Below are 15,513 nucleotides of genomic sequence, written 5' to 3'. Positions count from 1 at the left end.
GGAAACTTTTCTACATCAAGTTTTATAAATAAGGAATTGAATCTGATCACTTTCAGATGCTGCCAGGCTTTGGATGGATGAATGTTTCCAAAGAGCTGGCACGTCTGTTTAGGATAGGAGTGGGTGGAATACTGCAGGATTCTCCTTCCCTCCCCCACTAAAGCAGAATCTGGTCTCTATTAAGCTGAAATGCCTTTAATTCTACAGTAGGAAATCTGCTTTTTACAGACAGTGTCGCAATTCCTAAAGTAATCCTTAATGCTGATGAGATCCCGTTCCAAGTCTGGCAATTTCAAGTTGCACTGCCCATGCCATGCTTAGCAGAAAAGAAAAATCTGCAGATTTAGTAACACTGAAACACATAACATGATAAAGCCTATGCTGTAGGGAGCTCTGTATGTAGCATAACAAATCAAAATTCACTCAGTGTGCTCAGATTCCACCATTTCTAACTGCCCTATAAAAACCTTGAAGTGCCATCTCCATATGGCAACCAAAGACACAAATGGATGTAATGAAACAGCGTGCAATATTTTCTATCAAACCATGTTTTCAAGCTGATTTCAACACCATGAGCATAGGAAAATACAATGGAGGCCACAAATACAACAGAGGTGATGCACAGTTAGGCCTTCCCTTCTATTCATAATCTTATGATGATCACAATCTCTTCATTTGTGTGCTTTCTAATTAAGGTTAATTTGATTTTGCCTGAATGCTGCATTAGAATTTAACTGCCACAAAACTCAGGCAAACAGTGCCTGACTTGGAAACCTGATTCCTCCTGAGGAATGCATTGTAACTCTATACCCTAACCCCCAGATTCTGATTTTCATGCAGCCTTGAGACCCAAAGTGGTTACACACATTAAAACACATACAGTAATATAAATAAATTTTTCAAAAAGCACATAACAAAATGTGTTGAAATTACAAAAAAGACATCTGTGGTTGACATCTCAAATTAACTTTGAATCTGGTAGCTTTCTCATTCTGCCGAAACGTATTTCAGATAGCCTTTTATCCTTTTCTTCCTTTCTGTAGGTGATCTATGCCAATGCTTCAGAGATGAGACAATGACTATTTCTATTTTAAGAGAAAAATGGGAACTGGCAGCTAATACCAACATCATTTAATAACCACTGCTTGCTGTCTTATTAAGGAAAGAGACAATTTTCAGAAGCTATTGAATCCAGCTCCTGCAGCTGGCCGGGGATGTTGTTTGCATCTTACTGTCAAAAGATTTGATGTCCCTTACGTAGACCCAGATGCTTGATGCTACCTCAATCTCACTGTTATTTGAGAGTTTCTGTGCATCTTACCTGCAAACAAGGGGTTTCTACCTTCTTGAAGAATCAAATCCCACAGAACTGCAGAAGTTCAAGTCTTTTTTTTTTTCTTTTTCAGAAAAGAAAACCTGAACTTTAAGCATTTAGTTAGCACAGTAACAGGAATGAGTAAGAAGGGGATAGTAAAGGAAAATAAGTAAAGCTTGATGTAAATTAAGGTAAAAGATGTAAGGTTGGCCTTCAAATTCCTACAACATAGTTAAAATTAAGGCAAGCTGCCTCAGATCTCTACAGTTTTAAGATTCTGACATCCTTCTGAACTGTTTCCAGCTACGATACAACAGAAACAAAAAATGATCCAGGTTGTCCAGCTCTTCCAAGGATCCAGTCTTCAAAGGCAAGGCCTTTATCTTTCTACAGCTGACACATGACCTGGCCACATCAGTGTCAGCAAGAACTCTGGCAATCTCTTTAAAGTGGTAGTCATTCTCTGAATCTCTCTCCTCACTGTCACGCTCAGTGTCTTCCATTGTCACTTGGAAGAAAAATGTGTGTTTAACCATCTCAACCATCAGCAAAGCAGCCAGAAGAAAAGCAGCTCAGCAGTAACAAAGTCTTCGAAAAACCTGAGGAGCAACAGATTGGTCATGTTTGCTCACACCAAAAGAAGGATGGCAATAGGCAAGGAATGCAACTCTCCTACTCCGCTCTGTACTTGTGAGGCCCCTCCTGCAGTACTGCACTGCAGCTGGGGGGCCTCAGCACAGGAAGGCAAGGGGTCACTGGAGCGGGTCCAGAGGAGGCCACAAAGATATCAAAGGCCTGGAGCACATTACCTACAAAGACATGTTGAGGAAACTGGGTTTGTTTAAACTTGGCGAAGGACTACTTCAAGGACACCTCACTGTGGTCTTCTAGTATTTGAAGGGAGCTCAAAAATAGGAAGGAGACCAACTTTTTCCACTGTTTTATAGTGACAGGACAAGCAGAAACAGTTTTAAACTAAACGAGGAGAGATGTAGATTAGATGTTAGGAGGAAATTCTTTACGCAAAGGGTGGTGAGGACCTGGCCCCGGCTGCTCAACAAAGCTGTGGATGATCCATCCCTGGAGGTGCCCAAGGACAGGCTGGATGGGGCCCTAGGCAGCCTGAGCTGATGGATGGCCACCAGCCCACCACAGGGGGGTGGTAACTACATGATCTTCAGTGTCCCTTCCAACCCAAGCCATCCTACAATTCAGACCAGACCATACTGATTAAGCAAGGAGTAAGAAAAAGTTAGTAAGGAGTAAGAAAAAGTAATTCAAACTCCTTCAGTTTCATCTCTTATCCCTGTCTGACCCACAGTCTGTCCTAACTTGCCAACTCTCCTTACGTATCACTCATCATCTTACAGCTCCTGACTTCCTAACATCTTAGAGCAGCTTGTTTCCATTCCCTTTTCTGGCTCTTCTTTCCTTAATTCCAGTAATTTCTGCTCAAATTAAAAAAATAAAAAAAGATTTAAGACTGTGGGACCCTAACAAAGCAAAACACGGGGTAGTGAAAACCATCTCAGTGAAACAGAGGAGTAAGACTCCCCCCCAGTAAGACACAGTGAGAAGAAAAGAAAGCACAACCTGTAGAAGAAAGCAGACTGTAGCATGTGATTAAGGTCATCTGGAATGTTTTCCATAACATGCGATAGCCAGCTGCAGAATTATCTGCCAGCATTTCCTCAGGTTTTTTCTGTGTCCACAGGAGACGCAGAGAGCATCTCCCGTGGACACATGTCCCCATATCTGCCAGAGACACGGCAGCTCCGCAAACAAGTATAGCCTTACTTCTTGAGTATCCACAAAACAAGATCATCTACAGCAAGGAATAAAAGGCTAGAAATCAGAATTCTTGACAAGACTTCAAACATTTGGAACCTGTTTTTTTTCTAGAAGAGTTGGAAGCAACACATTTTGTAATCTGTGCACGACAAAACTGGACAACAAACAAAATCCACAACACTGTACACACAAATCAATGAAAACAATCTTAAGTTTTGGGAAAGTACTAACCAGTTACTGACAGCAGCTGTGAAACCCTCACCTCCATTTCCTCCCGATGAGACCTGTCTCTGTCTTCGAATTCGCGGGTTCTTCTTCGAGCTTCTTCAAAGGCTTGTTGTGCCAAAGCATCCTCCTGCTACCAAACCACATGACACAAAGTGACACAAAAGGTTACCTTCATTTCCATCTGATGAACCTTCCTTTTGAATATTAGGGATCACTTGTCAGCAAAGACAAGTATATCTAGCAGAACCAGCTAGATCACAGATCAGTTCCAGCAACTGCTAACGTAAGGTAAGAAATTACTACCTACCTTCATCACTACAGCAGATGTAACTGAAGCTGCAGTACAGCTACAGCTATTGCTATACACTTTCAAAGAATGTCCTGTCAGAAGTCATTTTAAATGATGCGAAATTTTCTGAAAGTTAGGAATTCTCAGAAGTTAGATGAAATAGGCAATGCATTTTATTTCCTTATAAATGCCATTTTGAAGACCATATTCACAGGTATACTGAAAGAGCTCATTAGCATCATGACAAATACCATGGTAATTTAATTAACCTCCATTTTAAAATTTATGTCCAAGTTACAGACCAATTAAATCTCAATTTTATCAAAAGCTGCTGAAGGTGCAACAGTATGAACATTTATAAGCCTTATATATTTAAATAATTTACATTTAACTGAAAAACACAAAGCAGAAATTATTCCTCCACTGATACATATACAGGCATATACAATGTAGAGGAAACCTATAGCTTTTCAACGACTCTGTTGCTTATTTTTAAGGGTGGGTTACGCATGAAAATACATTTCATAAACTAAAGCTCAAAATATCAAGAAGGCGATAAGGGATAAATAGCATTACTTCTCTCTCCTCGTAACTTTCCAGCTATAATTATTGCTAACTCTTCTCATCATTCCCACATACGTGCATTATTTTCAAGTTGACAGTTCTCCCAGAAGTAAAAATCCTAACCTTGACTGCCAGAGGACAAAAACATTGTGAGAAACCAACTAAATGTTAATACACCAAGGGATTAAGCACATACATTTTTAAATTTCAGTTCACACATCTTTAGTCTGAGAGACTGTTAAATTGCTTTTTTCGCCCACGGCACAATCACGCTCCCTTGAAGGCACTCTGTGTGGTGTGTGCCCCTCGTGGCCTAGCACAGTTAGAGACAAACAGCTGTCAGTCAATAACCGTGTGCCCAGGTCCCCAGAAAGCTGCACTCAAAGGCAATCTTTAGAGCTGCCCAGAAGAGAAGTCTGGCTTATTTCTAAAAGCAGAATTCGACCCTTTATAGTAATCTTAATGTTCACGCAGCACGTAGCAACTGAGGTCACACAGTTAAAAGTAATTTTGTTCTTAATAATGCGGAAGAGAGAAAATATGAGGTAGGTTTTTGTGTCTCTGATGATGGCAAAAAAGCTGCCTTATTTCTGGTGTACGGCAGCTACACATCTCATTGTTACCCTCTTACTTTTGGGGGGAAGAGCGATGGATTTCAAAGAAAGCAGATTTTTCTCTGTATGATTTTTGCATTTTACCACCGTTTGAAGTGGTCACGTAATAAGAAGTTAGCACAGCCTCAGCCAGGGTATTTTTTAAAGATGGTTGTAACCATTAAAAGCTAAGTGAGAATTTCAGAAAAGAATCAGTACATATATACACACAAAATCCAGCTTTGGCCTTACAGATGCAGTGAGAGAAGTTGAACACCTCTAAACTCATACAACAGGAGTTTAACTACCCTTTTACAAACATCAGCCAAATCTAGTAATTAGAGCATTTTAGAGCAAATTAGAGCAATTAGAACATTTGGTGGCAGGAAACCCAATCATCCAACCACCCTAGTTTTATTCAGAAGTGTTTCTGATAGGAGCCCATTAATGAAATGAATTAGCAAAACATGAATCGTATCAACAGGGCAAAAGAGCCACAAAGGAGAGGCTTCCTCACACCCACACCTACATATCAAGAATGTTACATATCAAGAAAGCTGTACTACAGAAGACACATAAAAGTACTGAAGACATTAACAGCCTTTCAAGGAGACACCAGGCAAACAGCAAACTCAGGGATATTCCAGTACTGGGTGGAGAAGGTACCCAAGCACTGTGTTAAGTCCAACAGAAGGCTGAACGAGCAGCTGAACCAAGGCCCCTGGTAACAAAGGGCAAGGCTGCTTCAGAGGAAGACATTATTTTGCTGTGAAAAAAACAGAAAGAACACTAGCTTAAAAGTTACAGTTAAAGGATTTTATTGTGTATGTGACTTTCCTTCCTGAGGCATTTTTTTTTGATCTGCTGAAGGACAGAATACCAAAATTGTGGCACAGAAAAAAAAGTATCTGATCTCAGTAATAGAAAGAAGTGGTAAGAGACAGGAAAATGCAAGAGTATTAGATTTGTATAAAGCAAGCTTTCCCAAAAATGGCAGGGGTGGTGGGGAGGGGGACAACAAACGCCGCTAAGAGTCACACGACAGAAGTGGGAGCGCCACAGGCACTGCCACACAGCTGAAAGCACCTGAACCCATTCTGACACCAGTGTCATGTGGGGATCAGCATCAGCAGTAAGCTGACACAAGCAGTACTAAAACACATTCAAGAGAGGAAGCAGATAACAGATAAAGGAAAAGGGAGATCAAACAATGCAAAAGATTTACAATACTAACAAACACAAAGCAATATAATGAGAATTTAAAAGGTAATGCATCAATTATTTTTTTCCCCTCCAACTTGCACTTAATATAAACTTAACTGCTGATGCTCAGAAGCACAAATTGAAAATAGATTATGGACTTGTAATCAAGTGCAAATATATCTCTGCAGATACAGTACGTAGTATTTCCAGCTCAGCACCCTGAACTTGAAACACAAGAAAGCAGTGACACCTGAGAGCATGTAAAAATTCCCTCTCAAAAAATAGAAAACAAACAACAAATCACGTGCTCAGTGCACAAATACTCCCTGAAGATATCTGTAAAGAATTCTTCCATGTAGCTAAGATAGTATACGTTATCAGAAAACTAAAATAATCCTGGAGCATCCAAAAACACACCATGAAATTCTAAGGGAAGAATGAAACCCAAAGGTCACTTGATCCTCTTCTTCAGAAGCTATCCAGTTTTGGGGAAGAGTGACACCATCAGCTCCTGAGCACACAACCCAGTCAGCCACCCCTCAGCTCAGTCACACAACTTGGAATCACATACCAAACGTAACAGGCATGGACCAAAGCATTTTTTCTTGCACAGTCCTCAGGGGGCTATATCTGACAATGATGTGCAAGTCAGATGAATTCTAATCCATGGAGTTACAGCATTTAATTGCTTTTTAAAAGAAAACACTGCTGTATCAGGAGCTTAGCTGCCCCTAATGCTGACACTCAGCCCTGGAAGAGGCGACTGCAGCTAACTGCAGCATTCAAGGAAAAAATTTGCTCTGTGGCTTTTCTTGCAGATAAACAAAGGTAGAAGGACTTTATTTTTTAATTCTCAGATTACATTGACACTGATTTTGGGCATCCTGAAGAATGCACACAGAGCTGTGACCACTTCAAAGATACTCTTCTGACACAAGGTACTTGTATTTATGGCAGAACACAGTCACAAGACCGTGATCTAATATACAAATTGGCTTCTTAAGTCTAAGGGAGGCAAGGCTCCACGAAAGCCTGCAATTACACATCTCCACACGAAGTCTGATTTGAATACTTCCAGCTCTTGAAAGGAGACAAATTAATCAATATGCCCTCCAGTTCTGCACATGTAGAACAGAGAAGTGCTCTTTGCATTTAAGTGGAATTTAAAAGTTCCTACTTGTTAAGGAGTGAACAGTTGTGGCTATGACTAAAAGGGAAACCCCAAGGTCGGCTGAGAAGGAGATGCACAAAGTGGAACAGACAAGATCTATCTAAAGTCTGACTAAATTAGGGAACTCTACAGAAGCCTAAGTGAAGCTTACAGAAGTAATATGCACTTAAAAATTTGATTTCCTCTGAGTTTACTTTTGTTCTCGTGCACGTCCAAAGACTCAGCTGCTGGAAAAAGTCACTTCAGCAGTAGGAAGCCATCAGATAGGAAGCAATTTTCTCAAAAGCTGCCATACCTTAAAAAAGCTGCTTACTACCGTTACAAAGAAAAAAGCCCTACTCATCCTACTCTTCCCCCACTCCACATCCCTCTTTTTTCCCCTCTCCATCATGTAAAAAAACCAAAAATGCTCCTTTGAAAAAAAAGAAACATAAAAGATAGAGTAATCAGACAGAAAAGACAAAAGACTTGCCAGTTGTTTAAAGCTACACTAATAGCTTCCCAAACACTTCCAGATTTATTGCTCTGTAGCATAGTAACAGTCCTAAGAAACATCACAAAGTTGTAAGCTACAGATCATTCCTGTTCCTAATACTCTGCTCTAATTACAACACTGGTTTAGCTACAACCATCAATTTCTCAACTTCTGTACTGTCAGTTTTCTTTGCAATTTGTACACTAGGTGAATGCTGAAAGCATACAAATTAGCACATACAGCTGTTACCTGACTACATGTTTTTTCCTCCAGGAGGAGAAACAGGAAGTAATCTAAGACACAGTAGCTAAGGCAGGCTGTCTTACCTGTGCTCTCTCTTCATCAAATTCCAGGCAGCCCATACCATCCAGTCTCTGCAGATCTATCCAGCCTTTCCAGATTACACAGACACCATTGAGAATCATAGGTGCCTTCAAGTACACCTGAAATAAAAGCAAAACATTTGCTATGAATTCAAAACCATTACACACACGCCTGCACAATGAGAACAGCAATGTGGGAAACTTCTGTCTATATTCTTAGAACACCCAAGCCAACTGGTAACATGAAACTCCACTTCACAGCTTCTCCTGCCTCCTTTCCAAGAACTCATTTTAATCAAGCAAACTCTATAACGTCCGCCTGCTTATACAGGATGGAATAAATTTGAGCTGTGTTCTCATTTTATAAACTGGTGTGCACCAGGACTTGGTTAGGATTCCATTACTGCTTCCAAATTAAAGTAACCCCTTCTCTTGTCAGCTTACCTTTGTGTCACAAGGAGAGTGGCACACTGCCAGACAGGGAAGATCCCCCACAGCATGTTTAAATGGTTAAATGAGCACGCTCTGCTCCTGCCAAAAAACTCTGCGTATTACTCCAGATGTGAGTTTTTACAATCAGAAGCAAGTACCAGTTTCAGCCCTCAACTCTGCAAGCCAGAATTCAGTGAAATCCATTATATGTCCACACCATGCTGAAAATAATAGTCTTCCTTTCTGTATGCCAGCATTTGTGAGAGGCTTTTCAAAAGAAGCAACAACAGATGATCAAAACCCACCTCCAGCTCCAATTTGCACAGTGCCCTGAACGGCAGCAAGAACAGTGCACACGTTAATGCCATACTAGATAACAGAAGATGAGGCAGGGATTCAAAATAGAAGCATTTTGCCTTCTAAAGACCAGAGATTATCTCCACAGGAAATTTAGAAAGAAGCAAACAATGCTAAACAAGTCTAACACCCACCATTTAAAAAGATTAGCCTTGCAAAAAGAATAAAAAAATAAACTAAAAGCAATTCACATAGCTAAATTATCCAAATCACGGGGAAAAAAAAATGATTAAAAAAATAATCAGCCTCTAGTAGTTATTTCAGACTACTTGGCAAGTCAAACCACTCACAAAACAAAAGTTCTTCTATGCTGAATTGCCAGAGAGGCAAACCACGCACACAGGCCAGCACCCATTCCAGATGGGAGGGCTGCCTAGACATTCAAAATAGCAGTCTTCAGAAAGGGTCCAGCTAGCCAGGGAAAATTTCACACAGCATCTCCTCTAATCACTCTCTATTCATCCTCCAGCAAGCCCTCAGCACAGCAAGCTGTAACTGACGTTTAGGGCTACGGGGCACTTCCAAGCCTGATTCCTGCACCCGCCTGTTTGGCTCCATGCATGGCAGCTCAGGTCACTGGGAAGAAAGAGGAAGGGCCAGGAGTTACAGGCTGTACAGAGGGAAGGTATGGCTTCCTCATGCAAAGCTGTGCTAATAGAACTAAGCAGCTAACAACATAAACATGAGTGGAAAAAAAGGCAACACAAAAACTACAGAAATCCAACTGACAAGAATAATGTTACTTGCAAAAAAGAATCAAGCTTTCCTCACTGAGCTTAGTTTTTACAGCTTGTCATATCTCAGTATAAATATATAAGTATATATACAGCTTGTCATATCTCAACGCATACTAGAAGTTCCAATTAATACAACATACAGTAGCTCAATAATGATTAGTCATTTCAGTCATACCAGATGCAACAGTACTCCCTTCCGGCAGTCTTCACTCATTCATCCCACAGGAAATAAATGATGTGCATGCCATAAATTTAAGTGATACATTTAATTGGTTCAGAAGTGGAAAATGGACAGTTAAAGAGGCCATTAGAATCAAGTGTCGTTCCCTTCTAAGAAGGCAGAATCATTCAAGGATGAAAAAGTGTCCTAAACCTGACAAGGGACCTGTAAAGTTGGGTTAAAAAAGGCAGCCCCTACTATCAGAACAAGCTGGGGGACAACAGGATGGAGCACAGCTCTAATGAAAAGGACGTAGGGGTACCGGTGGGTGGCAGTTGGACACGAGGCATCAGTGTGTCCTTACAGACCACAAAGACAACTGCGTCCTGGGCAGCATCCAAAGCAGCGTGGCCAGCAGGGCAGGGATCTGTCCCTCTGCTCTGCGCTGCGAGACCTCTCCTGGAGAGCTGCATCCACATGGGGAGTCCTCAGTACAGGAGAGGCATGGACCTGTTGGAGTGCATCAAGGGAGGGGCACAAAAATGACCCAAGGGATGAAACACTTCCCTAGAGGGCAGGCTGAGAGCTGGGGCTGCGCAGCATGGAGAAGGGAAGACTGCAGGGAGGGACCCACAGCAGCCTGTCAGTACCCAAAGGGGCTGGAAGGAAGAAGGGGACAGACAGTTCAGCACAGTCAGTTGTGACAGATCAAGGAAAAATGGCTTCAAACTAAGAGGGAAGATTTGGACTGGAGATAAGGAAGTTCTTCACACTGAGGGCAGTGAGGCAGTGGCACGGGCTGCCCAGAGAGGTGGTGCTGCCCCATCCCTGCAGACAGCCGAGGTCTGAGCACCAATGGAGCTGTGGGTGCCCCTGCTTGCTGCAGGGGGTGGGAGCAGATGGCCCTTAAGGTCCCTTCCCACTCAGATGATTCTACAATAGAGATCAGTCCATCTCTACTCTGGTACTAGTTACCTCTGACAAAAGCAAAGAAGTATTTGCTTATCTTCACTTAGGGTTTACCTTTCACTTCTCCAATTCTTTTCTGCAGCAAATAGCTAGGAAATCAAGAGTTATCTAGGACTTTCCATACGCTGCAAAACTTAGCTTTTCAAGATTTCCAGAATGCGTGGTTGTTTTCTTTCACCAGCATCCCCCCCTTTTTTTTTATTTTATTTTTTTGAAGTTTGCTTGTTTATCTATCTGGGAACCTTACGCTGACACTGTCTGCCATAGAATCCTAGAATCACCAAGGCTGAAAAGATCTCCAAAATCGTCTAGTCCAACCATGTTTCAGCAGTGGCTGTTCAGTGCCTTGGTCCTTGCAGCTGCCAGTGCATGACGTGCCAGCTATAGGTAGCTCAGTGTACACACCAGGAAGGTCAGAGGCAGCTGCTCAGGGCTTAGTACTTTAAAAACAATGCTTTCAGTTAAGCAACACCTGGAAGACTGAGCAGTGCTGGAAATGCTGTGAGAATCATCACAAGGGGGGAAAAAAGGGAAATAAGTTATAAGAACTGATGCGATCCCCAATACCTACTATCAGCTCCAGACACATGGACCAGCAGCTGATAAAGCAGCTCATGACATGCCAGAATGCAGCCTGACCCTTAATCACATGGCATAAGGTACCCTGCTCCTCAATCAGAGCCCTTCAACCACTAGTTTCAGTAGGCATTCATTCCTACCAGCACCAAAACCCAAGAAATAAACATTTTTCACTCTGAAAGGGTGAATTTCTTAACAAGCCGTTTGAGTTTTGAAGTTACCATATAATCGTTCAAATTTAGTATAATTCACATTGAAAGCCACATGTGCTTATGCAGGAACTTTTCTCTCATTAAAGCACACAATAAAGCAAACTGGCGCTTTTTCCTTTATTGCAGAGCAAGGAATTTAGACTCGTTTTACCCTCTCCTCTTCCTGGGGAATGGAAACCACCTAAGAGTGGAGCCAAAACCGTTTAACCACATATTTCCTTCTTTTAGATAAAGCCATGCTGGTCCCCTTTCAATTTCCGAATTTAACAGATATTAATATATTACTGCTCTTGTCCATGATCACACGATGCTAGCACAGCCCAAAAGCCAGCACTAAGTTACCTTTTAAGAACTTTCAGAATTCTCTGTTTTGAAAATTGCCCTAAGACAACAATGGTAAGACAGCAAAAGAAAAAGCTACCCAATTCCTATAAAAGACCCCTATTTCCCCCTTAATATTACTGAACTATAAAACCTGGATTAAAGCCAGATAAAAGGATGACTTTGTTAAAATAACTCTTTCAAGTTTTTGTTGCTAACCCCAGATTAACTACATTTATATAATCTTATAAACCATCCTCAACCCATCTGCTGCTTTCCCTAGCATAATTTAGAAGCCAGACTTGTAAGAAGCTGCCTAGTAGATTTTGAGCCATAGGTAAACTGCCACATATTGAAATCCGTACTTTTTTCTAGTTTATGCCAGCTGAATTTTTTATTCAGGTGGCCGTTATGCAAATCTTCATTTCAATTGAAACCAGATTTTCCACTTCCAACTCCCACTATAAATCACTGTAACATTATAAAAATATATATTCTAACAAGAAAAGCAGACATGCTACTTTCACATCAAGAACAGGTTCTCAGTGTTAGAACAAACACTGCTTGCTGACTGAACAACTAGCAAGAGTAAACACACTTATCTCCTGGCACATTATCTGGCTCGAGGATGAATGACACCACACACACCTTGAGAAGAGGCCGCACCGCTTTGCGGAGCTCAAAGCAGCTGAGCAGTGCCTGTGGCACAGAAGGCTGGTGGAAGGCACACCTTCACACACAGTATCTGCTTTCCATACTCTCTGAACTATTCAACATTATTTCTCTTAATCTGCATTTAAATAAGGTGACCTCTCCTCCAATTCTGACTGAGTTAGCCTTGCAGTGGCTTGGCTCATGTCACACCATTTGTTCATACTGTAAAAGGCAGACTTGATTTGAATAGTGAAAAAAAAAGTTGCTATATTTGACCTCAGTTTCACATCCTATTTTTGTCCTCTAGTAAATCCTTATCTCACAGCAGCAGGGTATTGAAGCGACGCTATGCAGATACGCTATCTGAATGCCCCCCATCCACACATCCTGCAGTTACAGAAGTGCTCCTTCTCCCTACAGCAACTGAGCCATTTCCTCCCCCAGAGGTACACGCAGTTCTCAACACCTGCTGACATGCAATCCTAGCAGCCACAGCTGCTGAGGAGACAAAGCTTAACCCCAAAAAACACCAGCCCCCAAGAAAAAGCAGAGCTGCCCCCTTCCCTCCCTCCAGGCTCTGATCCCCCAGCAGTCCTCTTTCAGAAGACACCTGGGTCTGAGTCATCCCTGCCCCATCACACTGCCTGCCTCGTACAGACACTCCAGTTTTGATCCCATCTTCCCCTGAATCATATCTCACTTTTAAATATTTAAACAGCAGCAACCTCATATACGGAACACTGACCGCTAAGAAAGAAACTGCCGTAAACATTTACTTCAAGTGACAAAGATGCTGAACCAGTCAAGGCTAGCATCATCACTTCAGCTCCCCACTGTGTGATCTCTGCACACTGTTGGGTATGAGGAGATTATCTATCCGAACAGGAAATTCTACATTCGTTGGTTGCCTTTAACAGAAGCCTCAAAGGAGTGCGTATACATTTCCATAAATACAATGCTGTGGTCTTGCTGGACCCCTCCCAGTCACCACGACTCCCCTGGAGGCTTCCACAGCTGGTCCCAACCTGGGGGCAGAGCATAGGGAGAAGCAAGCTATGAAACTAATAGGAAAGAAAGAAAATCTCTAAAATCTAGCAACAGAATACATGCAGTAAAATCCTGAGTTATTTCGCGAAAAACAAGAATATTTCCACTGACTATAATAATATCTAGATCAGTTAAGGACTACTTAAGTTACCATGAAAGCTGAAAACTCCACACAAGGCTTCAGACAACACTTAAACACAACTTACAGTACCAAAAAGAAACCAATGGAAAATAACCAAGTCAAGAATGGAGTTACCAGGCTCTGTCATTTCAATGAATAGATATTAATATAGAACAATTATCTGTTCAATTCTGAAATTAAGCCCCTGTAGCACGGCTTTAACTGAGGCTGGAAGAGCAAAGAGAAGCAGAGGGAAAGAATCTCACTTAGTTTGTCACAATCCTGGTGACTTCCTTTTCTTTCCCCCACCTAACCACAGACTGGAAAAACTCACAGAAGTCAGACAGCATAGACCAACCCTTATGCCCCTCATGCTTCAAAGCATCTGATTCTCATGCCTTTAATCAAAACGTTCAACTTACTTCGAAAGCTACATCTTGAAACAGCATCCATTCTGCAAACACAAGGCTTTATTAAAGTCTACACTTCACACACATAGAGCTTCAAGTGGAATATCTCTGCAAGCAGTTTGTGAAGAGGCTTGCAAGACTGAGAACGATAAGGCCTACTGTGAAGCATGAAGTATTCTTAGCAGAAAGCCCTTCCCAACTTTTTCATCTTCCTCTGCGTTACCTCCAGCAGACAAACAATGCAAGTTGCTAGGTGTTAGTTTTCACAGGCCACAAGAAGAACTTCTGAAAAGTTTAACATGAAAATGAAACAGGGCTGCTCTATTTCATCAGCTATGTCAAAGGTCAATTCCTCAAACAAAATAATAGGAACAAAGTACTCTGCTTGCTAAGAGTATTGATCTAGAGTGTTACACTTCAAAAAAAAAAAAGAAGAAAATACATTTCTAATGGAGCCTTTTATTCTGCAATGCTTTAAGACCACAAAAAACAGTGGAAATACAAATACACTGACTCTCAGAAACAAATGATCCCAAAGAAAAGAAATTGCTGAAATACAAACTACTCCATGGACTGCAAACAGAATAGGCAAAAAGCAAAAATAGGTGCACCCAGAGCTAACTAATAACTACTGTTTGCAGGGCTGCATGGTGTAAAGCAGTTAGATCTTAACATCACACATCCTGCTTTTCCCTCACAGAGTACCACAGCTCAGGTTCGTTCAGCTTGAAACCTATGAATTTACACACACCTACCCACACACTGCCTTGTAAAAGGCCATTCCAGATGCAGCCTGAAATATTAGCTTTACACATTTCACAGTCAAGAAAAAAAGCTATGTGAGAAACCTTCACTCCCAGTGTTATTCAGAAACAACAGAAGTACTTACAGCAGGAAGGGTCTGGACAGCAAGCAGTAGTGCTCTGGCAGGGCATTTCTTCAGGAAAATAACACAGTACAATTCAAATGACAAAAGCAGCCCAGGAAGTATGGCCAGCAGTGCCAGCTCCACAGCAGAACCTGACTGTCTGGTACAGCATGCTGCTGCCAGCTCTCAAGTATGCTTCTGCAGCACTATCCGTTTTCACAAGCCTGGGCAGCAAACAAATTCAGCTGCAGACCTCCATTAAAAGCATCTTTTTAAGTAGTATTAGAGCAGTGACAAAGCCTCTCTCAACACGCCTTCCATACTACTGAAATACTACAGTGATAATTGTTGGTTTCTCTAAGTAGAAAAGCATTGCTTCGCACTTCACTAGAGAGCCTTATTTCACAAGGCAATTTTAGAAATGCATAATTTTTTTTTGGTCTGTTTTGCATAGTTAGCTAACTATGGAACCATGACTCCTCCAAACCAGACCAGCACCTCATTAAATTATGCAGGTTACTATTTCAGCTTACTAGAAACAAGTTATAACCAAAAACATGTATGAATCATTAACAATGTTGGAACAAACATGATTAAAATCTGTGGAGGAAGCAGCATTTTATTCCTGGATTAAGACCATGGGTCAGTATTTATGACAAAAAGATAACAGAGAAAAATTTAAAATGCTGCTGCA

The 15,513-nt window shown here is 41.4% G+C and overlaps 1 protein-coding gene across 2 annotated transcripts in view; it reads right to left on the bottom strand.

Annotated features, from left to right (window-relative positions):
• The window catches only part of CBFB (core-binding factor subunit beta), a 42,274-nt gene that overhangs the window by 11,791 nt on the left and 14,970 nt on the right, over positions 1 to 15,513 (bottom strand). The window contains exons 4-5 of one of the 2 annotated variants that reach the window (XM_065733482.1): positions 7,956 to 8,072; positions 3,338 to 3,464 (exon numbers count right to left, since the gene is read on the bottom strand). In XM_065733482.1, coding sequence (XP_065589554.1) covers positions 3,338 to 3,464; positions 7,956 to 8,072 — 244 coding nt within the window. The remainder of the gene's footprint in view (positions 1 to 3,337; positions 3,465 to 7,955; positions 8,073 to 15,513) is intronic. The other variant, XM_065733481.1, reaches the window with a different exon arrangement.

The sequence above is a fragment of the Cyrtonyx montezumae genome, unplaced genomic scaffold (assembly GCF_038088225.1).
Source record: "Cyrtonyx montezumae isolate F1298 unplaced genomic scaffold, pur_monq_1.0 scaffold_17, whole genome shotgun sequence".
NCBI lineage: Eukaryota > Metazoa > Chordata > Aves > Galliformes > Odontophoridae > Cyrtonyx > Cyrtonyx montezumae.
The sequence above is the reverse complement of the archived record's forward strand: the minus strand, read 5'-3'. Positions and strand labels throughout refer to the sequence as shown.